The 23,665-nt window shown below is 49.4% G+C and overlaps 1 protein-coding gene across 1 annotated transcript; it reads right to left on the bottom strand.

Annotated features, from left to right (window-relative positions):
• Positions 1-2,278: 2,278 nt before the first annotated feature.
• LOC125543895 (CRS2-associated factor 2, chloroplastic) lies at positions 2,279-21,416 on the bottom strand. The gene is made up of 6 exons (XM_048707392.1): positions 20,574-21,416; positions 18,182-18,309; positions 16,180-16,405; positions 5,151-5,278; positions 4,883-5,036; positions 2,279-3,044 (listed from the first exon to the last, which is right to left on the bottom strand). Exons 1-6 carry the CDS (start codon positions 21,334-21,336, stop codon positions 2,629-2,631), a joined length of 1,815 nt encoding a protein of 604 aa, XP_048563349.1. The 5' UTR covers positions 21,337-21,416; the 3' UTR covers positions 2,279-2,628.
• Between the last annotated feature and the right edge of the window lie 2,249 nt (positions 21,417-23,665).

Here is a 23,665-nt window from a genome sequence, read left to right as displayed (position 1 = left end):
TGGGACACCCCTGCAGGGTATAAACTTTCGAGAGCCGTGCCCGCGGTTATGTGGCAGATGGGAATTTGTTAATATCCGGTTGTAGAGAACTTGACACTTAACTTAATTAAAATGCATCAACCACGTGTGTAGCCGTGATGGTCTCTTTTCGGCGGAGTCCGGAAAGAGAACACGGTCTTGTGTTATGCTTGTACGTAAGTAGTTTCGGGATCACTTCTTAATCACTTCTAGCTTCACGACCGTTGCGTTGCTTCTCTTCTCGCTCTTATTTGCGTATGTTAGCCACCATATATGCTTAGTGCTTGTTGCAGCTCCACCTCACTACCTTATCCTACCCATAAGCTTAAATAGTCTTGATCTCGAGGGTGTGAGATTGCTGAGTCCTCGTGACTCACAGATACTTCCAAATAGTTGCAGGTGCCGATGATACCAGTGCAGATGACGCAACTGAGCTCAAGTGGGAGCTCGATGAAGATCTTGATCGTTGTTTTGTGTCTTATCCGGTTGATCAGTAGTGGAGCCCAGTTGGGACGATCGGGGATCTAGCATTTGGGGTTGTTTTTTTTTATCTTGGTTCCATAGTCAGACCTTGATTGTACTCTGAATGATGTATGTTTAACTTGTTATTTGTGTGAAGTGGCGATTGTAAGCCAACTCTTTATCCCTTTCTTATTCAGTACATGGGATTGTGTGAAGATTACCCCATTTGCGACTAAACCACCATGCGATTATGCCTCTAAGTCGTGCCTCGACACGTGGGAGATATAGCCGCATCGTGGGTGTTACAGGGCGCCACTTGGGGAAACCCCAAGTAGGATCTTGATCCTACTTGGGGCGCACCCTGACTGCCTCACCTCTCCCACCCACCTACATATATGTGGGGGCACCCCTAGCACACCTTAGACAATTGCCTAGTCGTGTGTGGCGCCCCCCCCCCACCACCACCACCACCACCACCGTTTACACTCTCGGTTATATTTTCGTAGTGCTTAGACGAAGCCCTACGAGGATCACTTCACCATCACCGTCACCATGCCGTCGTGCTGATGGAACTCATCTACTACCTCGACGTCTTGCTGGATCCAGAAGACTGGGGACGTCACCGAGCTGAACGTGTTCAGAACTGGGAGGTGTCGTATGTCCGGTACTCGATCGATGGATCGAAAGAAGTTCGATTACATCGACCGCGTTATGAAATGTTTTCGCTTACGGTCACGAGAGTACGTAGACACACTCTCCCTCTCGTTGATATGCATCTCCATGGATAGATCATTGCATGTGCGTAGAAAATTTTTTATTTTCCATGCAACGTTTCCCAACACTTTCCACCACCACCCGCAATTGGAAAACCCATCGTCCCCTGCTATTCTTGCCATCATCCATGTGCATGGTTATTTACATACCACACATATGTTTTCCTTTTCTTCCATAGACATAACAAATTTCCCACATAAATTTCAACAGTGTCACGTGGGGTTGGGTCAAAGGTAGTCTCGTGTTTTTATTATTTATGCCATTTGTTGTGTCCCACTACTCAAAAGTTATCATTGAAATATATTGTCCATCTCCCTTCATCAGTTCGAACTTTTGGACGAGTTGGCTGAAGCATGAATTCAATATAGTATGCGAGCCAAAAGGTTTTTAAGTTCAAGACCAACTTTTGAATGAGTTGGCTGGTGCATGAATTCAATAGTTACAACTGCCGAAAAACATCATCCTTCCGTGAAATGCTCAAAAAAAATGACATTAGATACCTAAAAAATACCATCGTTCCACTAAATGGTTGCTCAAAAATGCTATCAGGTCAAACCCATTGTCCATGTTATATGACCAAAATACCACTAGACTCACATGTCAACTCTCTTTAACTCACAATGACAAGTGTGGGTCCCACTTGTTAGGAGTAGCAATCAAATATTTTTAGATGAAAATAAGAACGTTGTTGGGGATCGAGTGAGACCCACACTATCGTACCAAGATAGAGGGAGAGTTACATGTTGTTCCAAGGGTATTTTTTGGTTATTATAACATGGTAAACGGGTATTGAGCTGGCAATAATGGTGTCTAGTGACATTTTTTAGCATGCACCTAACATAGCATGGCATTTTTGAGCAGTTCAAATTATTAGTGGCAAAGCTGAGTAGTGGGACACAACTAGTGATAAAAATCTTTTTTTTAAGCGTCGATGTTGAAAGCCTAGAAAACTATAAACACCCAGTCAACCACAAATGTGGTAAATGTGGAATAAGTACAAATTTCTGAATGAGGAAAATTTGGATGTCTCTGAAACCGGACTAACTTTTCATGGCAAATCCAGAATTATAGGAAATTTTCAGAAAAAGCAGCACCAAACTACTTTGGTGACCTAAAACGTCTTGCATTTGTTCACAGGGTATATTGATCATGGATATGGTTTCGCTCTCCTAGTCTCCTTTACATAAAAAGGGTGTCTTTGCTGACTACAATCATCACATTTGCAATCATCCAGCCTAGAGTTTGGAAGAACGGGGAAAATGGATATACAATGCGAGCATGCCGGTCCAGGTGTGTTTTGATCATTACCCAATGCTTCAACAGCTTCATTAGCCATTTAGCCTGAACTCCCAGTAATGACGGCATCTATCGCTGTTACTCGCTGTTCAACTGCTCTATGACGGAGTCGATCAGTAATGACCCCAGTGGCGCTGATGACTCCAGACGCTCGAGCATGTCGTATTCAAAGTGATCATCATTGCCGGCATAAAGTGATTTCTCAAACTGATTTTCTTGGGGTCTAATGATTCCATCACCAGGCTCATTTAGAGCTTCAGGGCCCTCCTTACCATTGCCCACGAGCAAAGCTGGGAATGAATGCTCCACAGCCTGCGATGTGATACTGAACTCCTCAACCCTCATAAGAAGCGTGTCAGGTGCAAGTGCATTGGCTTCATCGTCATCTAGCAACAATGCTATGGATGACTCTATTGCACGCTTCCACAGTTTAAACATTCTGGGTCTCAATACTTCTCTTATTGTCACATTGTTGCTGGCACCAGCGGATTCACCTGCATAAAAATGTAAGTTTTCATGTTATGTCCAGACAGAGAGTGCAAAGGTCTTTGAAAAAAAAAAGGCTTGAGAAACCCGTCTTATTCAAGTGCCATTAGACATGATTTTATTTATACAGCACATCGATACCTGCTACAGGATGTCAGCCCACGACCCACGACCCTCTCGTGTCGCCCCCTACGCGGGCGACACGAGAGGCGACTGCCCAGCCGCCAGCGACCTCCTCGACCTCCCTCCTCCCCCTCTGTCGCCGCCGGGGGTTGGCGCCGGGCTAAGCCCGTGCGTTGGCCGGCGGTGGCGGAGGGTTGTTCCTCCTTCTCCCGGATCTGTGGCGAGGGGGCTAGATCCGTGGGGGGCGGCCTCTCCCTCGATCCCCGGCGGCGCAGCGGCGGTGGTGCTTGGCGGCACGAGTGGAGTTCAGATGCGCGTGGCATGGAGATCGGTTGGGCGTGGCTGGTGGCGGTGGCGGCGTCCAGCCCGGATCCGGTCTTGGCGATGGCGACGGCCGGCCCGGATCCGGCCACGGTGGTGGCGGCGTCCCTTCCGCCGGGGAAGGCGGGCCAGGAGGTGGGTCCTTGTGGCGGCACCGGTGGCGGCGAATCTTGGAATCACGTGTCCGGGCTCGTCGCAGGATGCGCGTGGCGGCCGGAGCTTCCTCCGGCGTCGACGGCGCTTGATGCGGGATCGTGGCGGCGGTTGCCGTTGTATAGGCGACGACAGCGGCTGGCGCGGCGATGGGTGCTCCCTATAGCGCCCGCAATCGGGGCGGCGGCCCCTCTTCATCAACGGCGGCGGCCCCTCTTCATCAACGGCGGCGGACTCTGGGGTCGTGTGGGCAACTCGGAGTCCGGATCTCGAGATGGTGACGTCCTTCTGAGGCTGGTGGCTGTATGGGACGTCCCTTCCATCAACAAACCGGGTTCGATGCGGCTCGACAGGTGACACATGAGCCTCCCTCGGAGTTGTCGGGCGGTGCCTGTCGTCGGCAGGTGAAGCCACCGGTGGATGTGCTACCGGCGGATGCTACGCACGACGTCTTATACGGAGACGTCAAGTCATGCTTGCTATCGGAAGGTGATGCACGGTGGCTCTGGCGGAGTTGTCAAGTTTAGTCTGTTGTTGTTGGATCGAAGGTGGTGCGACAGTAGCGGGAGGCAAGCGGTATGGGAGCTTATGCACTCTGGTGGAAACACAAGATCTCTAATCAGGCTATGTCGTCGCACGCCTGCGTCGTGTCCTTGCTGAAGGTGGTGGATTGAAGCTTTCCTTTGGGGATGAGAATCCGAAGTTCAACCTTGTGGTGAACTCGCCATCATCGGCCCACGTGCGGCGATTCCTTCTTGAAGGCGTAGCCTAGGAGTTGTGTATTCTTCGTGTATGTTGTGTCTTGTATCATAGGGTTAGTGGTTATCTGGGGGAGTTACTGTCGCGAGGTATATGGCCTCAGAGTTTATTTTTCGCTTTTTTCCCGGGTCGATGGTGTTCGGCTGCTGGATTTTGCTCTATTAATAATATATGGCTGCATGCATCATCCTGATGCAAAGGCCGGGAGTTATCCTCCTTTTCAAAAAAAAAGCACATGGATACCTGAGAGTGAACAAACAAAATGTACGAAACATAGGCATCCAATGGATCACTTGCAATGGGGCGCAAAATGAAAATAGTAAATAAAAATAGGCTACAACATTCTATAAGAAATGAGCATGTCAAAGCAACAAGACCGTGATTGCACTGTTTCCAAATGGCCTTGTATTGATGTAAGCATAGCTGTTCAAAAATTTATTGCTCCCTTCTGTATGATAAATAATTGTGAGTGCGAATTACAGGTACACACCTGAGCTATCCACAACAGATGACACTGCCAGATTATTCTTTTCAACTTTTGGAACGGGGGTGAGAGGCTTCAAATATCTGGATTTCCATCCTTTGCCTCTGTAGATTAATATCTGCTCCTTGTCAAATGACAAAAGGACGCAAGGAACAAGATCCTGCATACATAGAAACACAGAATTTTCGGTCGAGAGTACAATAAACTATAAAGTTAATATACTTCCATCAGCGGTGATGACATGGAAACATAACAGTTGTGTGGGAATGAATACCCTCAGTTTTGCCCCAATCTTTTTGTAGTCGCTTGGTTCCAAACCTTTGCAGTCAATCTTCACCAGATCATTTCCCTCAAAAGCATCTTGAACATCCTTTACAAGATTGATATATATTCCATTTTTTGCTGCAAAATTAAGAAATGAATATGCATTTTTTTTTATATCTACATGCCCCGATCAATATGGAATAGAGATGAATATATTTTTTGTCCCTCAACTCTACCCATAGTTTAGAAATGGTCCTTCAACTCGAAAACGAGGAAACTACCCAAAGTAACCCTAGGGACGAAAAATATCTGGTTTCAATAATTGATGGAATATGTTTTTCTGGTTTTCGAGGTTTTTTTTCTTTCAAAAAGGAGGTTAAAAACCCCGGCGTCTACATCATCGGGATGCACACAGCCATGACCGAACCATTACAAGGTGTGAAATTAACACCTACGACTAAGTCAGACTTCTTCTGCAACAATGCCTTCAAGAAGGGATACACGTCATCGCTGTCACGTCTGACTGGAATGATTTTCACCATAATTGCTGAGATGAGCCAATGAAGACCAGCACAACAGCAGTGGACAACAATTTTCAACAAGGTAACAACGCAAATTGGTCGTTGCTCAACCCGTCCAATAAAGGCCAGGACAAGAGTTTTCACCCCGGATATGAAGCGGTGTTCCAATTAGCATTTGGTTTTGGAGTTGAGGGACCATTTCTACTATCGGTAAAGTTGAGGGACGGAAAATATACTTTTCTGCATGCAATAAGAAACGCATAACACATACAGTGTAGGGGCAAATTTGACCAAGTTAGGTGGGTGTTTGGTTCTAGCCACGGCTTTGAAAACGTTCTTTTTGTGAAAAATAAGACCCATATGTCAGACACACAAAAAGTATGGCAAGATTTTCTTAGGCAAGCTAAAGTGTGGCCAAGAATTTTTGCACCTAAGGTTAGGCAAATTTGGCAGAAAAATGTGGAGCGTGGCTAGAAACCGAACAGCGCCTTAGCTGCGAACCAACAGGCCATAATTTACAGCTAGTAACTTCTGTAGATATAGACCAAATTCCCATCAACATGCAGTACAGAGGTGTCATGGGAACAGCGACATGTCTATAGTCTGATACTTTAGCATAAAACCTCGCAAACAAATGCAAAGTTTTGTACCCAAAGGCTAAGAATTATAGGCTCACGGCAACTCATGAGGAGAGCTACTCGCCCCAAGACAGGCTGCCCTATCTATCAGATATTTAATCTGAATAGTCCCGAGATCAAAATCATTACAAATGCTCCTAACGGTTACAAAGGCAGTGTGTTTTCATTCCTGAATATGGCGGCATTCCTTGAGTAGTCCCAGATTTCCAAAGAATGGAGAGTGCCCAAATGCAGCTACCCAGGTGATCGGGAATGACGGCAGCCACACAAGTGTTGGAACCGAGCAGGAGGAGTCAGACCCGGTTAACTTTTGGGCAGCAGAGGAAAAGGTGATCCATGTCCTCCGATGAGTGAGCATATAGGGCAGCCAGCGTTGGAGGAGATATACTTGCGGAAGAGATTAGCACGCGTGTTCAAGCACCCTCTGAAGAGTAGCCAACTGAAGATTTTGAGCTTATTCGGGCTCCTGCTGCGCCAAATTAAATTGGCGTGGTCACACTCTTGATCTTCCCTTCAATAGGGCGTAGGCAGCCTTGGAGGAGAACCCTAAAGCATGCACGAGCAATCACTGAGGCCAATCAAGAAACTCTGCCGTGGCAGCGTTGGTCAGCCGGTTCAGGAGGTTCGATAGTAATTCTTCATGCATGATTTGGATACAAGTATATGGGCATTGGTGGAGTGGGAATAGAGGCTTGGGAAGGTTGAAGCTAGAGGTTGCTGGGTGAGCCAACGGTCTTGCCAGAAGAAGGTTGACATGCAATTATTTGTTAGGACAAGGAAATCTGAAGTAGTGTATTTAGATGGATCTTGATAATGCTTGAGAGGAAGGAAGGTTGGTTGTAGTGGGTGAGTCTGTTGTTGTGGTTTCATAGGTACCAAGTAATTCAAGGTAAAGGGGAGGTGGAGGTGAGGCATTTGTAGGCAAATTTGAAGAGCAAGAAATTATTTTGGATATGCAAATCTTTGATGCCTAGACCACCGAACTTTTTTGGTTTACAAACATTTTTCCAAAAATTTAAGACACTTCGCACCAGTACACATTTCTTCAGCAGTACAGAAAAAGGCTCGACGGATTGCATCGGTAGCTTCGATAACTTTCTTGGGAAGCTGGAAGACTGATATGAAATAAGTTGGTAGGGAGTCAAGAACATAGCAGATTAGAATGAGTCGTCCTCCTCTTGAGAGGAGTTTAGCACGCTGGACGGTGAGGTATCTGAAACAATTGGTGATGATAGGCTGGAAGGCAGAGGGCGGGAGTTTGTGGGTGGGAAGGGGCAAGCCTAGGCACGACATTGACTGCTCCCGGTCATATGGACGTGGAGGAGGTGCACGATAAACCAAAACGATCCTGGAAGAGGAAGGTTTATCCTGTATCGGCAGTTCGTAGAAGTGCGAGAATCAAATTCAACAAAAAATTCCATGATGACAAATGAAAGGACTCTTTTGGAATAGCAGAGGTCTAGCAGACTTGGCTGAAAAAAAGGTTCCTTGCGGAAGCATCACTAGAGCACAAACTAGACTTTATTGCCCTACTAGAAACAGGTAGAGACAACTTCGCTTCACAATTCCTTGGTACCTTATCTGGTGGTATAGATTTTGACTGGCACTGTCTCCCTCCAAGGGGATGATCCGGAGGGATTTTACTTGGGGTCAAGTGTGAAACGTTAGAGGTGATGAACGTCGTCCATGGAGATTATGCCGTTAAGTTTCGTGTTAGGTCAAAACTCGATGGGTTTAGCTGGGCTTTGGTGGCTGTTTATGGAGCAGCTCGACCTGAGTTCAAATCAGATTTCCCCGCTGATCTTGTGAGAAGCTGTAGGGACGAAAGGTTACCAATCCTAGTGGGAGGAGATTTTAATATTATAAGGAGAAGAGAAGAAAAGAATAATGACAACTTCGATGGAAGATGGTCATTTATGTTTAATACGATCATTGAGAGCCTCAATCCAAGGGAGATCGACCTCTCCGGTAGACAGTTCACTTGGGCGAACTCGTTGCTGAATCCCACATATGAAAAGTTGGACAGGGTTCTCACTAGTGTTGATTGGGAACAAAAGTTTCCTCTTGTAACGGTGCAGGTGTTACAAAGGGCTATCTCTGATCATACCCCTTTGCTGGTCGATTCAGGAGAAGCGGCCCATATGGGCAACAAGAACACCTTCTCTTTTGAACTAAGTTGGTTTGAGAAAGGGATTCTTCAATATGGTTGCAAGGGAATGGGCTAAGGACTTTGGTGGGCGTTCGAGTGTCAAAAGGTGGCAAAATAAAATTTAGGCACTTGCGACAATTTTTGAGGGGTTGGGCCAGAAATGAAAGCGGGATTTATAAACAAGAAAAAGATAGACTTATCCGTATGATGGAAACTTTAGATTTGAAAGCGGAATCTAACATGCTACACGCGACTGAACAGGCCGCTAAAACTAAGGCTGAGCAGAACTTCGTGTTCTTCTTAGAGAAGAAGAAATGAAATGGGCGCTGAGGGCTAAGGTTCTGAAAGTTGTCCAAGGGGATGACAATACTCAGTTCTTCCATGTGATTGCGAATGGCAAACATAGAAAAAAGAAAATCATACAGATCGAACAGGATGAAGGTACGGTGGTGGGGCATGAGAACCTCAAGCTGTATATTTCAAATTATTATAAACAACTTTTCGGGCCACCTGAGGACAGTTTTGTGTCCCTCGACGAGCTCGCAGTTGGGGATATTCCTCAGCTAAGGAGAGATGAAAATGAGATTTTGTCTGCGCCGTTTACAGAAAAAGAGGTGTTCGAGGCAGTAACACGGATGAAGCAGAATAAGGCACCTGGACCGGATGGATTCCCAGCAGAATTCTACAAGAAATGCTGGCATATCATAAAGGGTGACCTCATGCTGATGTTCCATGAATTCTTCAATGGCCACCTGCAGCTTTTCCACCTTAACTTTGGAACAATAACACTGTTACCAAAGAAGGAAGAGGCAGTATGTATTGAGCAGTTCAGGCACAATTTTCACGAAAGTCGGCACGAATAGATTGACACTGATTGCCCATTCCGTGGTACAACCGAGTTAGACGGCTTTCATACCATGGAGACATATCCCCTATTTTGCTCAACATAGTGGCAGATATGTTGCCGACTCTTATCGGTAGGGCCAAGTAGGAGGACTAGTCCCTCATCTTGTTGATGGAGAGGGGGGGGGGGGGTGTTCCATACTACAATACACTAATATTCATGGAACATGATCTCGCAAAGGCTAGAAATATGAATTTAGTACTTTGCGTTTTCGAACAATTGTCGGGGTTAAGGATTAATTTTAACAAGAGCGAATTGTTTTGCTTTGGAAGAGCCAAAGAGGAACAAGATGCGTATAGACAATTGTTCGGTTGTGAAACGGGATCCTTGCCTTTCAGTTACCTTGGAATCCCAATTCATTAGCGCAAACTATCAAATAAAGAATGGAAATGTATTGAGGATCGGTTTGAAAAAAAAAAGCTAAGCTGCTTGAAGGGCAAGCTTATGTCTTATGGAGGTCGGCTTGTGTTAATAGATGCAGTACTACCTAGTATGCCGATGTTCCTATTATCTTTCTTTGAAGTACCTATAGGGGTGCAGAAAAGGTTAGATTTCTATCGATCTCCTTTTTTCTGTCAATGTGATGAAGTAAAGACGAAATACAGATTGACCAGGTGGGATATTATTTGCAGACCCAAAGACCAAGGGGGGCTTGGGATTGAGAACCTGGAGATCAAAAACAAATGCTTGTTAAGCAAATGGCTTTTTAGGTTATCGGTTGAGACTGACAATATGTGGGCACAGATCCTACGTAACAAATACCTGCAATCAAAGTCTTTGTCCCAGGTTACCGTAAGACCTAATGACTCGGCGTTTTGGAAGGGGCTAATGTGGACCAAGGATACTTTTTTCGCAGAGCGAAATTTGTTCTTGGAAATGGTACAACAACCAGATTTTAGGAAGATACATGGTTAGGGGAGTGGCCTTGCAATATCCCACTCTGTATAATATTGTACAGCGTAAGGAGGTTTACATTGCTACAGTATTACAATCGTCCCCCTTGAACATCCAGTTCAGGAGGTCTCTAGTGGGGGAGTGGGGGAGCTCATGGTTGCATCTTGTGCGAAGGTTGATGGATGTTCAACTTTCTGATCAGCCTGACTCGTTCCATTGGAAGTTAACTAGGAACGGTGTTTTCACGGTAAAATCTATGTACTTGGATCTAATTGATTCTGGCCCAATCTCAAGATCAACTCATATTTGGAAAATTAAAGTTCCGTTGAGAATCAAGATCTTCATGTGGTTCGTTCACAAGCGAATGATACTCACCAAAGATAATCTGCTTAAGCGTAGTTGGGTAGGCAGTTCACGTTGTTGTTTTTGTGATAATGATGAAACAATACAAAACTTCTTCATCGATTGCCCTCTCGATAAGCTTCTTTGGCGTACGATTCATATAGCCTTTAACATCAGCCCTCCAGTTAGCATCAACATGTTATTTGGCACGTGGCTTACTGGAATGGAACCAATTATTGCGGGACGTATTCGGATAGGAATATGCGCACTATACTGCGGGACATATTCGGATAGGAATTGCACGAATGATATGATCTTTAACAGACAGAATCTTATGAATTTCTTGCAGGTTATCTACAGAGCTTCCGCTTGGATCAGTATGTGGTCGTTCCTCACTCATACGGACTGCATGGAGCTTTTGGCTACTGGGTGCAACCGATGGGAGACGGTAGCATGGGCTATCTACAACCGGTTTGGATGGCGGTCCAATAATAGGATAGATGTTTAATCGCTTGCCCTGTTCATAGCCGGTTTGGCTTTGTTTATTTTCTTTGCTTTTTGTGCTCCTTTTGTGAGTTGTACTATACTGTGGACCTTGGTTTGTTTGGCTTTTAATAAAGTGGCCGCATGCATCATTCTGATGTAGAGGCCGGGGGTCTTCCTCCTTTTCAGGAAAAAAAGCCCTAGGTAGGTTTGGGAAAGGATGAGGTGGTACATCCGACGATCACAGCGGTAGAGGCGGCAGTGGCATCATTTACATGGATGAGGATGGATGTTGTTTTGGTGACATTGATAGTGAGGCCAGTAGCGAGAGAGAAGTCGTCTAGGATTGACTTTAGGTGAGAGGCAGCCTCAGTTGAGGCCCTGGCTATAACATGTGTGTTGTCTGCGTATCAAAAGAATGGTAGGAGGAAGATCTGGGTAGATCGGGTGTTGCAGGTGACCAAGGTTGCTAGCGTGGGCTTTGAGAATGAGCTGCTGGAGAATGTCAGCCACGATGATGAATAGGTAGGGCGGGGGAAGGGTCCCATTGGCGGAGACCATTCTTGCAGTTGATGCAGTCCTCTGGTACGCCGTTTAGGAGGATGCCAGTTTTCCCGATGGTAAGCAGATTTTCAATCCAGGAGCAGAAGCTAGTAGGATAACCCCGATGGTTTAGAAGGAGCAAGGAAGACCAGGAAATGGAATCAAAGGCTTTCCTGAAATCGAGCTTCATGGCCATAGTTTCAGCCTTACGCCGATGACACCAGCTAACGGTGTCTGCTGCATAGATGAAGTTTTCGGCGATGGACCTGCCCGAAATGAAGCCTGTTTGGTCTGCATGGATGAGTAAGGCGATGAATGCTTTCACCCAGTTCGTGAGAACTCTGGTGACCACTTTAATGTGGCAGTTTTGAAGCCAGATTAGCCTGAACGCATCAGCAGAACAGCGGGCTTCAGAGATTGAAGAAGAACGACCAGAGAGCGGTTAAAACGTTCCGTGTCAGCATAGCCATTAGCAAACTCGTGGAAGAAGGGGGTGATGATATGTTTGATTTGGCTCCAACATTTGCGATAGAAAGCCAATATTTGTTAGGTCTATAACATGGGCTATGCAATAGAGAAGTTGCATCTATAACATGGTATCAGAGCCTAGGTTTAGGTTTGCTTCGGACACCACAACTCGTCCTCCTCTCCGATCGATTTTTTGTTCAGTCTCCCGGTCAGATTCCGTCGATCTGCTCCTCTCAGGTAGATTCCCCCTTTTGTTGATGGTCCGCCGTTGCTTCGTATGTTCTCGACCAGACTGGCCTCCAAGCTCTGCTCCACGTACAGGCCCGCCCGTGCAGCTCTAGCAGTGTGCGTGTTGCTCCCCCTGCAGCCCTCATGGCCCCGCTGCAGCCTCCTGCCAGCCTTCTCCAGTCGCCCGTTGCTGGCTTCCCATGGCCTGCTGCTATATGGCTGCTCTTTTTAGCTGTGTTCATGGTTGCTGCTTGCTACATGCTGCTGTGCCTTCTCTACTTGTTGCTGCTTCTACAGGATTTCCGTGGCATCTTTTTGCATTGTCGATCTACACCCATTCTCTTGCCGCCGGTTTTCTTGGGCTATGATTTTGTGCGCAATGCTTCATTCTCTTGATGTGATATCCTCTTATGACAACCCATCTTCTCTTGATACTTATATTGTATCTTCTTCTGATGTGGTGTCTTTTTGTTATCTCCCGTGGCTTGGCTTGACAAGTTTTGAAGACCCTTCATGCTTCATGCTACGACGACACTCTCAAGACTATGTTTCCTTCCTTGTGCCCCAAGTCATGTCTAATATATATGTGCCATTTGGGCTATGCAATAGACAATTTGCATCTATAACAAGGTGGAAATACTTTATATTCTCTTCGCCGAGAAGAGCAGCTTTAACATTCCCAGAAGTCGATTTTTCAAAAATGGCATGTTGCAATGCTTTTATCGCCACTTTCCTAAGGGACTCGGCCGGGGAGGGAGGGTGGTTTTCTTCTTTTAAATCTAGAAGGCCAATAATAACACTTTGTTGACTCGGGAGAGAGAGTACCTTCAGACAGCTCGAGCTCCCTCTTCTTGTTCTCTGCGTGAGTCTCTGGTGTGTGTGTGTGTGGCAGCTTGCACAGGACAGAGGAGGAGGGGCACCTCTTCTAGGTCAGATCCACTCATGGGCTTAGGCCCAAAAGACATATCAAGATGGGCTAGGGCCCATACTGGTTCAACACTCCCCCTCAAGATGGGTGGTAGATATCTATCATCCCCATCTTGTCACACGCCAAGTTACAGTCCTTTGTTCCCAGTCCCTTTGTCAAGCAGTCTGCAAATTGCTTCCCAGAGCTGACATGTGTAAGGCTGATGATCCCAGCATCAAATTTCTCTTTAATGAAGAAGCGGTCAATTTCCACATGCTTCGTCCTATCATGTTGAACTGGGTTATTAGCAATGGCTATAGCTGACTGATTGTCACACCACACCCTCAAGGGGCCCTTCCTCAGAAGTTTCAACTCGCACAGTAGGTGCTTCACCCAGAGCATATCACACAACCCTTGAGATAATGCTCTATACTCAGCTTCTGTTGTTGATCTAGACACAACAGTATGTTTCTTGCTTCTCCATGACACCAAATTTGTCAAGGATCACACGACAGTCTATTTCATCAATGAGTGCACTGAAAGAGACCAAATTGACAGGGATGGCTGGCACATGTAAAACTGACGATAGGGAAATGGTCAGGGTACACTTACCAACCCCTATGACTGGCTGTTTTGTGCCATCGGCCGTTTGTATAGTGCCCGTGTGAGAGGGGGGATGCTTATTGTAAGACTTGAACACGCAGGAGTTACTAGCAACATGCCTAGATGCTCCAGAGTCAAGAACCCACTCTGGAGCACTCTCATTAGTAGCAAGAGAAGCTCTTTCCGAATTACCTTCATCAGTGGAGGCCCAGTGAGCAAAGTCTCCATAGACAACATCATCTACATCTTTGCCTTTGGACATTCCAGTGTCTCCTGCAACGGCCATGTGAGCCCTCTGACCCCCTGAGTGTCCTGAGTAGCCGCCTCTGCCCCTAGAAGCCTGACCCCATGAGGTCTCTGAGTATCCACCTCTGCCTCTAGCACTTCTGCCTCTGCCTGTTCCCCCTCTGTTATATCCCCTGCCTCTGCCACGAGTTGGACATTCTCTCTTCCAGTGACCTACCTCCCCACAAACATGACATTTGGTGGGATCTCCCCTCTCCATGCGCTCAGTGACTGCAAATGTCGAAGTCGGCACAACCTTCACGTCTGCATGCTCAAGAGATAGGCGCACCTCCTCTTGAGTCATTGCTGCAATAGCCTCAGCAATGGTAGGTAGACTAGGTTGGTGCAGCAGGGAAGCCTTCCTACCATCAAAGCAACCTTTGAGGCCAGCCAAAAGTTTCAGCACACGCCTGCATGCCATCCACTTGTGCCCTGACTCGATTGAAGCTGCATCATAGAGTTCCAGAGGATCACAGTTATCCTGGTCTGCCCACAGAGCCTGCAGTTGTGCCACGTATGCCATCACTGACATGACATCCTCTTGGCGCAACAACCTAATTTTGTCCTCAATTTGAGCAATGAGCATGACATTGCCCTTGCCAGAGTACTGGATGGATAGAATCTTCCATATCTCAGTAGGTGTGGATAGCCCCTCCACAGAGCGTCCAATGGAGTGCACGACAGAGTTCAACAACCACACCATGAGTACAGAGTTTATAACCTTCCACCTTTTTCCCTCTGCACTACTCTTGTCTCCTGGTTCTGCAATGGTGCCCAACAAATATCCATCAAGCTCCTTCTGCTCAACAGCCCACAAAGCCCTCCTGGACCAGCTCAAATAATTTGTGGCCCCCTCTAGCTTCATGTCCAGAGGAGACATTTCGAGCTTCTGAGCCACTTCCTGTCGAGGAACGATGACCCCAGAGTTGGAGTTGGACTCTGCGAGGATCTTAGCGAGCTTCTCAAAAGCATCAGCAAGAGCATTTGGTTCAGCCATCTTTGGTGGGGAGTAGCAGCAGCAGCAGAGACTCCCCAAACAGCAGTCACAAGCAAGCACCAGAGCAAACGCAACAGAACAACACCACAGCTCGTATCTCCCCTGACAAGCAGCTGCACGACACCAACAGTTCCTACTTTCTCCCCCTCAGCTCACAGACCAACAAGCACTAGCAGCAGCAGCAGCCGTTCAGCCTAGACCAACAGCAAACAGCAGCTGCAGCAGGAAACCCCAGCAAATTTAACAGCAGCAGCACGCCCAGCAGCCGGCCCTCCTCCGTCAGCAGCAGCCCTGCTGTGCCTTGCACGCGCGCGCCTGCAGCAGCCGCCGGCAGCAGCCCACGCACTCCTCACAGGCAGCCTCCGCCTGCAGCCCCGCCGGTCCTCTCCAGCACGCCGGACGTCGCCCAGATCCGCCGCCACCTCGCCGGACGTCGCCACCATCTCCTCAGGCCCCGCCGTCGCTGGCCTCTGATACCGTGTTGACTCGGGAGAGAGAGTACCTCCAGACAGCGTGAGTCTCTGGTGTGTGTGTGTGTGGCGGCTTGCACAGAACAGAGGAGGAGGGGCACCTCTTCTAGGTCAGATCCACTCATGGGCTTGGGCCCAAAAGACATATCAAGATGGGCTAGGGCCCATACTGGTTCAACACATTTTTGCAAGAGGCCTCTCTAAAGTGGGCTGGCAGAATCATGGACTAACAGAACTCCCTTAACAATTAGCCCTGGTCAACGGGATTTAACTTAAAAGGTAATGTATTAAATGGTTGGTAAGGTTCCAGCAGTAAACTGACACTTACCCAGAACCAGTCATGTACCCCTTTCTGTGTATGACCGGACTGATCCATATTTTGTACTATTTGAAGAGAAATATGTGGACTAATGTTTATTTAATATGCTGGAAACATGTAAAGTTGAAAACACAGAAGAAGAAAGAAGAGCAAACTAAAGAAGAGCTGGCCAGTTTTGGTTGGTTTCACAACCAGGCAGGTTCCAGGATTGACCTCAGTTCAACTGTCGAAGAAACCCTGAACGATGGTGTAAAATTCGAATCTTCAACCCAACACAACAAATCATACCTAACTTTAAAATTGGCAGTAGAATCTGTCCTCTCCTTCTCATTTCAGCTGCTTCTTCCACTGTAAGTCCTTCAGGAGCTTGCTGGATGAGTTTTGGATAAACAGGAGTGGCTGGCTTCCAAAGCATTAATGGATAACGAGGACGGGTGTGTGGGTTGTAATTTCGTCCACGGTACAAGAAAACAACTCCACCTACTCGTTTAATGACCTTTCCACCTGATTTCTCCTGGAAATACAGATATTATATAGTTAACCTATCTGAGCGAGCAGCATAATAAGTTAGAATGCATATATGACAATTGAGCTCTTATTACACTGCTACTAGCTGCTAAGAAACACGAATGTCTAAAACCAAACAAGTAAACAAGTTTCCCTGGACCTTGGAGCGCGAACACGTAACTTAAAGGGCGTACCCAGTGCTGAAAGCTCCCACACAAGGTGGGGTCTAGGGAAGAGAATTTCTAGACAGCCTTACCCTTGAATAATAATTCTGCAAAGAGGCTGGTTCAAACACAGGACCTCCAGGCCACAAGTGGAGGGACTCTACCACTGCGCCAGCCCTACCCTTGTAACCTGTGTGCAGAATAAATTTGTTGCGGCCGACGTTGGCTACGGAAGTTACTTGGTGGGATACTAGCTGTGCACGAGGGTCATTGCTGTATAGGGGTCGTGGTACAGGAGAAGGGTAATGAGGAAAGATTGGAGAATTGCAGGGGTAGAACAGAAGCATAGGTAGGAACTGCATATTTCATTGCATGCCTTGCTTACAAGGGGGGTACGTCCTTATATAGACTTTTTAGGTTGGTTACTGTTCACTGAACAGTACAGCTGGGACTATTACAAAACTGCTCCTTTATAGAGCTATCCCAACCTGACTTGAACACAACCAACTTTAGACTCAAACTTCTACTAGGACTCCTACTCACTCTGGATACTCCTGGACTGAACTAACTTTTTTTTTTTGAACTAGAGAGGGGTCCAGAAGGACCCCAAAACTGCATTTGATATTAAAACAGTGGTACACAGCAGAATGCAAAAGGACCCAGAACTAATCCTAAATAGCAAACTGGTCCCTGCATTTTAAAAAGAGGACCCCAACAACCAGATGAGCAACGCAATTGGGTCCCTGACATCTTCACGGGTGCAGCCACGTCGTCGCCGGGGACAATACCACTTGGGACGGCGGAGCTTCCATGGCACCACGACATAGACTCCTTGGAGAAGATGAGCTGCCTCCCTATAGGCTCCTTGGCAGGGAGGAAGAAACAAGAGGGCCGCCCTTCGGCCACCACGTGCGGCGGCGAGATGGGGCCAGCCGGCAGCCGAGCACCTTGGCTGGCGCCGTAGCCAGTCCCAATCAGCCACCAGAGATAAGCACAAACCCGATTAGGATCACCATCTCCTCTCTGCTTCGATTCCACCACCAAGATGACCTTGGAAACTGGAGACAGAGCAGAGTACCTCCATAGCATGGAACCAGTAGAGCTTATTGGTGCAGAGGCCAGCGTCGCGTTCCATAGCAGCAGTTGATCTCTAGCCAGCACCGCCAGGATCACCACCACCGATAGCCACCAGCCGCTGCTCGCCCGCAGCGGCGGCATCCTCCACATCGGCATAACGCCAGACACCACATGGGCACAACACAACCTAAAACTAGATACTTTATTCACATAACTACACCGAGCACCTCTCCCTTATCTGCTCCGGCCGCCGTAGCCGTCGGAGAAGATAGGGGATCGGGCCGGAAGCTGCGGCTCTCTCTCGACTCTCAACGGCCTATCTCGAAGCGCCCGTTTGGATATCCCGGACTGAACTAACTCTGGATACTCCTGGACTGAACTAACTCTGGATACTCCTGGACTGAACTAGGTTCATCTAATGGCAGCTGGATTCTCTTAGATGTCGCAACAAATTATAGTTCAATTTATATAGATCCTTAGAGAATGACATCAACACAAGCACATAATCACAACTGAATGGGAAAGTTGTACAAAAAGTATACCTCAAGGTGATAACAAAGGTTGTCCATATCAACAGTCGGTACTCCTCGACATCTCACTTTGCAGACCTCCTGGCGCCTCCAATGGCAATGTATCATCTCCAACATGTTGTGGGTCAACCCATCCCTTCCTACAGCCAATTAATCAGAAAATGCATTATTAGCTCCAGACTCCAATAAGAAAGCTTAATTCTGCACAAGCTTATCAAGGAAAATTTCAAGTTGAGTTATGATCCAAATGTCCTAATGTTGCCCCTACCTTAATTCAAACGGAACTTATCAAATACTTTAGAAAGCAAATTTTGACTATGTAGCTCCATCTCAAGGTTTGCCTTCCATGTGGAGTATTCTTAGGCATCTTATCCAATTTGTTGCCAAAATTCTAATCTGAGTAACATCGTGATTCTTCCGATCAGCTGCCTCTTGATCCTAGCCCTTAGGGGTGTGGCATTGTATTCTCCGGTGTTGCCCTTCTTGGGCTTGTACTAACCTTCTTTTCTACCAATGCATCAGGACGCAAACTTTAGCTCAAAAAAGTGCAAGCAACAATAACAAGAAAAACATTAAGGATTCTTATATATATATATATATATATATATATATACCACTGTAAAGAGTGGCATATTAGAAAATGTTATTTCACGTGCGTCCAAGGATCCAAATGTCAGTGAAATGAGAGGCAATTCCTTAATTGCCAATTTTCAGAGTTTTGAGAGCAAACAGTAGGCCTTCCTACTGTGTACATTTATAATGTTCTGTTCTAATGCTGTACAAAAGGGATAAAAAAGAAGGAAAAGCAAGAAAATAGCTAAAAAAAGGCCCCCTGCTGGCTAATAAAAGGAATCCCCCTAAAAGGGCAGCCCCAGTGCATGTAGCTCCCGCTTGCGCAGGGTCTGGGGAAGGGTCCGACCACTTTGGGTCTATTGTACGCAGCCTTTCCCTACATTTCTGTAAGAGGCTGTTTCCAGGACTTGAACCCGTGACCTCATGGTCACAAGGCAGCAGCTTTACCACTGCGTCAAGGCTCCCAATAAAAGGAAGGAATCCCCCTAATTGTACAAAAAAGAGATTTAAAAAAGAGATGTTAAATGAATGCATCCACCCATGCCTGTAGGTCTGAGTAAGTATTTCGCTTTGCTCTGTGAATGGCGAAGTGAATGTCCTTTTTAAGTCTGCTCCTGCATCTGTACAGGCTTGGGAGGATTCCTTTCAAGATTATATCATCCCTTGTAGTCCAGATTGCCCAGGAGGCTAAAATGATGATATCCATGGAGAAAGGCAAATGGAGGTCGTGTCTCAGAGCTGCATTGCTGGATAGGCATCTGCTGGATTGTCCAAGAGGGGCAGAGGTAAGTCCAGCAGGCTGTAGCAAATGGACATTGCAAAAACAGGTGGTCTCAAGATTCAATTCTGTGAGCACCACACATGCCACAGGAGTAGTCAGGGAACTGTCAGTGTCCCAGGAGGGTCCCCTGGACCCGTTAAAATGGGCCGACCCGACGTCATGCCAGCCCAAAAAGTGTTGGCCACTTGGCGTGCTGGAGCCAGGGGGCAGGGGCAATTTCATGCCTCCCAAGTGCACTCCCCGGGCACCACCCGTCCCGAGCACCAAGGTCAACCAGTCGGCCCCTCCGTCCCTGGGGTGGGATGGCCAGCCAATCTTCGAGCGCTGGGGCGCCCTGGTAGCATCTCGCCGGGTCGACATTCGAGTTTCTTTTGAATGTGGCCATTGATAGAAATGCAAAGGTGCCTTTTTTTTGCAGTATTTGGGGCCATTGTATCAGATCCTTCTAATTTCATAAAATTAAAACCAACAAGGAGTATTGCTATATCTATATCAGTTCACAAGTGAGTTAGGGTTCGACACAAATAATTTGGGGTATCCAATCTAATCTAACGACTCAACCAGTTATGTTGCATATATGAAAATTATGCCTTCATTGCACATTTAATCCCTTAACTACACGATAGTAGATTTACAACCCCTGCTTTCAAATTGTAAGAAATTGCACAAACCTATTTCTTGTTGTTTAGTCCTGACGCTATGATTGCTGATCCTACCACTCAATACGATGTAGTGTTATTTTCTTCAATCCAATGATGTATAGTTGTGGGAAAAAAACTACTGTATTATTGTTTTTAATGTTATTAAAATTGAGCTAAGTTCACCAATTTAATACCTGGTAGCAATATCATACTTCTTGGATTCATGGTTATACATCGGACAAAACATGCATTTGCAAGTATAGATGCATGAGATGAGAACCTATCATGCACATATATTTCTCCTTTCGACACCACATATCTCACTTCAATCTGAAGTCAGAACAAATGGCAACGGCAAATATCTTCTTGTCTTGTTGTTCTTGAGAACTATAATAGTTACTGTGCTTACCAATGTTGAGTTGCCGGTTATGCGACATATGAGGCTTGACGAGCTCACGCACCTCGGCTGAGGTGAGTGGCTCCCCTAGAACCTCCTCCCGGCTCCTTCCGTCGCCGGGGCTCACCCTGGCGAAGTCCAGCTGCCTCCTCCCCCTCACCTCCATCATGATCCCGTGCGGACTCACCGTTCGTGGCGGCTCCTGGCCAAGCGGCGTGTGCAGCCGCACGCCTCTTCGCCGGGCCTTCTCTTCCTTGGTCAGCAGAGGTGCCTTTCCGGTCCACGGCCGCGGCATGGTCGGCGGGGCGAAAGGCAGGAATGGGGGTTCCCGGATGGCCAGCGGCGCGGCGCGGGGCGCCTCGGAGTAGCTGAACTGGAAGTCGAACGGAGCACCGGGGAGACGGAATGTGACACCGGAAGGGCCTACGACGACAGAGCGCCCGGCGGCGGCGTCAGTGGGGTCGGTTGTGAGGAGGGTCTCGCCTTTGCCTGTGGCTGCGACTGGGGGCACGGGTTTTCGGTAGGAGGTACGCAGGTGGGGTGCGCGGAAGGCGGGGTTGGTGTGGGTGGTTCTTGGAGCCGGCGTTGCCGCTTGTTCTTGGAAAGATTGCTCGTGATGGTTCTCGGGGTGGCGGCGGCGAGGTGGGAGGGGAAGTAGAGGGACGGCGCGGTTCTTGGGATTGTGGCGGTTAGGAGGGGGAGGGGGAGGACAGGAAAATAGGTTAGCCCGCCCAGCGGGGGAGGGGACTGGACGCTGCGGCGGCGGCGGCGGCATGGCGGGAAGTGGTTTCGGTAGGAGGGACAACAGAGGCGAGAAGAGAAAGAGATAACGAGATCCAGCCGAACTGAGAGGAGGATGGGTTGCTCCCGCGACCCAGATGGCGACGCGCCGCCCGCGGCCATGGCCCTCATACCTGGCCAAACGGGCCGGCCCGGCCCATCGTAATCGTGCCTGGCCCGGCACGGCCCGCTAGAGCACGATTACTATACGGGCCGGGCCGGGCCGGCCCACGTGCTGCGCCCCAGACCCAGGCACGACCCAGTTAGTAAACCGGCTGGCACGTTGGCTTGTTTAGCACGTTGGGTCGCATATTTTCAACCTGTTATTTGACGCACACAGCGTTTTTTAGCCTATTTTTACATGTTGGGCCATATATAGATGTATAAAAAATTAAAAAACGTAATTGGGCCGTGTCATGCCGGCCCGCATGCCCAGCCTTCAGGCCTAGGCACGGCGCAGGGCATGCCGCGTGCCGGGTCCAGCCCGTTTAGCCCGTGTCGTGCCTGGCCCAAGGCGGGCTATGCCGGCGTGCTCACGAGGCGGTCCAAAAAAAGGCCCATTTGGCCAGCTATAATGGTCCTGCCGCTTGCGCCTCTGGCCGGCTCCGCCCCGGCCGCCGGCGTTGCGGCGATGTCCCCCGCCACCCCAGAGTTGTTGGCCGGGGTCTCGCGCCCCCGCTCCCCCTGCTTGTCGCCGCCCTTGACGGTGTCGCCGCTGTGCTGGGCCGATATTGCGGAGGATGGCGATGCCGTCGCTGGTCACCCCATGGTCCGGCGAGAGCCGCCGGCTCGTAGAGCGGCGCCTCGTTCGAGGATGGTGGCCTCGCCTCGGCGCGTCTATCCGTCCTTCCCACCGGCTCACCGGCTCCCCCCACTCCCTCTTCTGCTGACGCCGCACAAAAGGGACGCCCTTGGGTCCAGGACCGCTCGCTGCCGCCGCGCTCCGGCGTGGGGCGTCGTGGGGCGGTCCGACCTGGGCCGAGCCCGACGCTCCTGGCGCCCCGCCGCGTCCGCAGTCCTGCTCGTCGTTCCCTCGTCGTCGGCTGCCTCTTCGATGATTTTCCGCAAATCCCCATTTCGCCCCTTCATCGCTGCGTTCGGTGCCTCCTCGCTCCGGTTCTCCCCCAGCCGTCCCCTGTGCCGCCCATGGCTCGCCGTTGCTCATACGCCGGCGCCGGCCGTGGCGATGGCCGCAGCATCCGAAGAAACTCTAGGTGTTGCCGCTCCGCATCGCGGGCTGCGCCGCGTGGCTGCAGGCTTTGGGGTGGCTTTGGGCCGTATACTGGGGTGGTGCTGCATACGGGCCGGCCCACTTTGGCTCGGTCCTTGGACGGGTCGGCCTGCCCGACCGTCCGGCCTATTTGGCCACCTGTCGGTTTTCCTCGGCCTCCCAGCCCGATCCCTCCCGTCCCAACCCTAACCCTCGCCCGAGTCCTCCCTGCCGCCAGCGTCGCTCGCCACCTTCCCCCGACGCCGCCCCCTGCCGGCATGCCCAGGGACTGGAATGACGCGGGGCCCCGCCCCAAGCGACGCGTTGACGAGCGCCGGCCCGACGACTCCCGCGCGGATAATCGACGTGACTCCTCCTGCCCCTCCCCCGACGCGCTCTGGCACGAGGCTGACCTTCGCCGGCATCTCTCCGGCCGCGGAGATCGTCGGTCTCCTTCTCGCAATGGTCACCGGTCCCCCTCTCGTCGCTCTCCCGTCCGATCTAACCACCGTGGCCAGTCCCGCTCCCGCTCGCCGCCTCCGCCCGCTGACTGGCGTGGTCAGCGCCGCCGGTCTCCTTCTCCAATGTGCAGGCGGGACGCCAGCCGCTCCCCGGCTCGTAGTGGCCGCCCCCGTTCTCCCGACCGCCTCCCGCCCTCTGCCCCGCAAGCCCCCCCCCCCCCCCCCCCCCCCCCCGCCCTCCTCTGGCCAGGGGCGCCCATAGAACCGAGCTTCCCCCCACTGGCAATGGTGTTGGCCGGGGCCGGCCGGGCGGCAAGCGCAAGAAGAAGCGCGGCTTGGGGCGTGCCAATGGCGCGCCCCCGGCCATTGGCTCCTCTCGTGACTCGGTGGCATCTACCACGACCGCGCTACTCCCCGATGACCGCATCTCCGACCTCGTCAAGTGCTTCAACTACGGCCTCTCCGGTCACTCCCAGGTGGCATGTACGCGCCCCCAGTGCTGCTACCTCTGCTCGAATCCTGATCACCCGGCGTTCCTTTGCCCCGACCGTCCGATGGTGGGGGAGTTGATGATGTATGGGCATGGGATTGAGGGCCTTGGCTTCTTCCACATCGAGGTGCCTGACATCCCCTCCCCCTCACCATCGCTCCTG

This window comes from Triticum urartu, chromosome 3 (genome assembly GCF_003073215.2).
Source record: "Triticum urartu cultivar G1812 chromosome 3, Tu2.1, whole genome shotgun sequence".
Classification (NCBI taxonomy): Eukaryota; Viridiplantae; Streptophyta; class Magnoliopsida; order Poales; family Poaceae; genus Triticum; species Triticum urartu.
Note: the sequence above shows the minus strand (reverse complement) of the source record. Positions and strands in the feature narration are given on the sequence as shown.

Excerpts from the sequence above, each read along its gene's own strand:
- LOC125543895 (XM_048707392.1), bottom strand. The coding sequence starts at position 21,336 with ATGCCGCCGCCGCCGCCGCAGCGTCCAGTCCCCTCCCCCGCTGGGCGG. Across the intron at positions 18,310-20,573 it reads TAACCGGCAACTCAACATTG|GAAGGGATGGGTTGACCCAC; the intron begins GTAAGCACAGTA and ends AATTGGCTGTAG. Across the intron at positions 5,279-16,179 it reads ACTGCCAATTTTAAAGTTAG|CAAAAAATGGAATATATATC; the intron begins GTATGATTTGTT and ends TTAATTTTGCAG.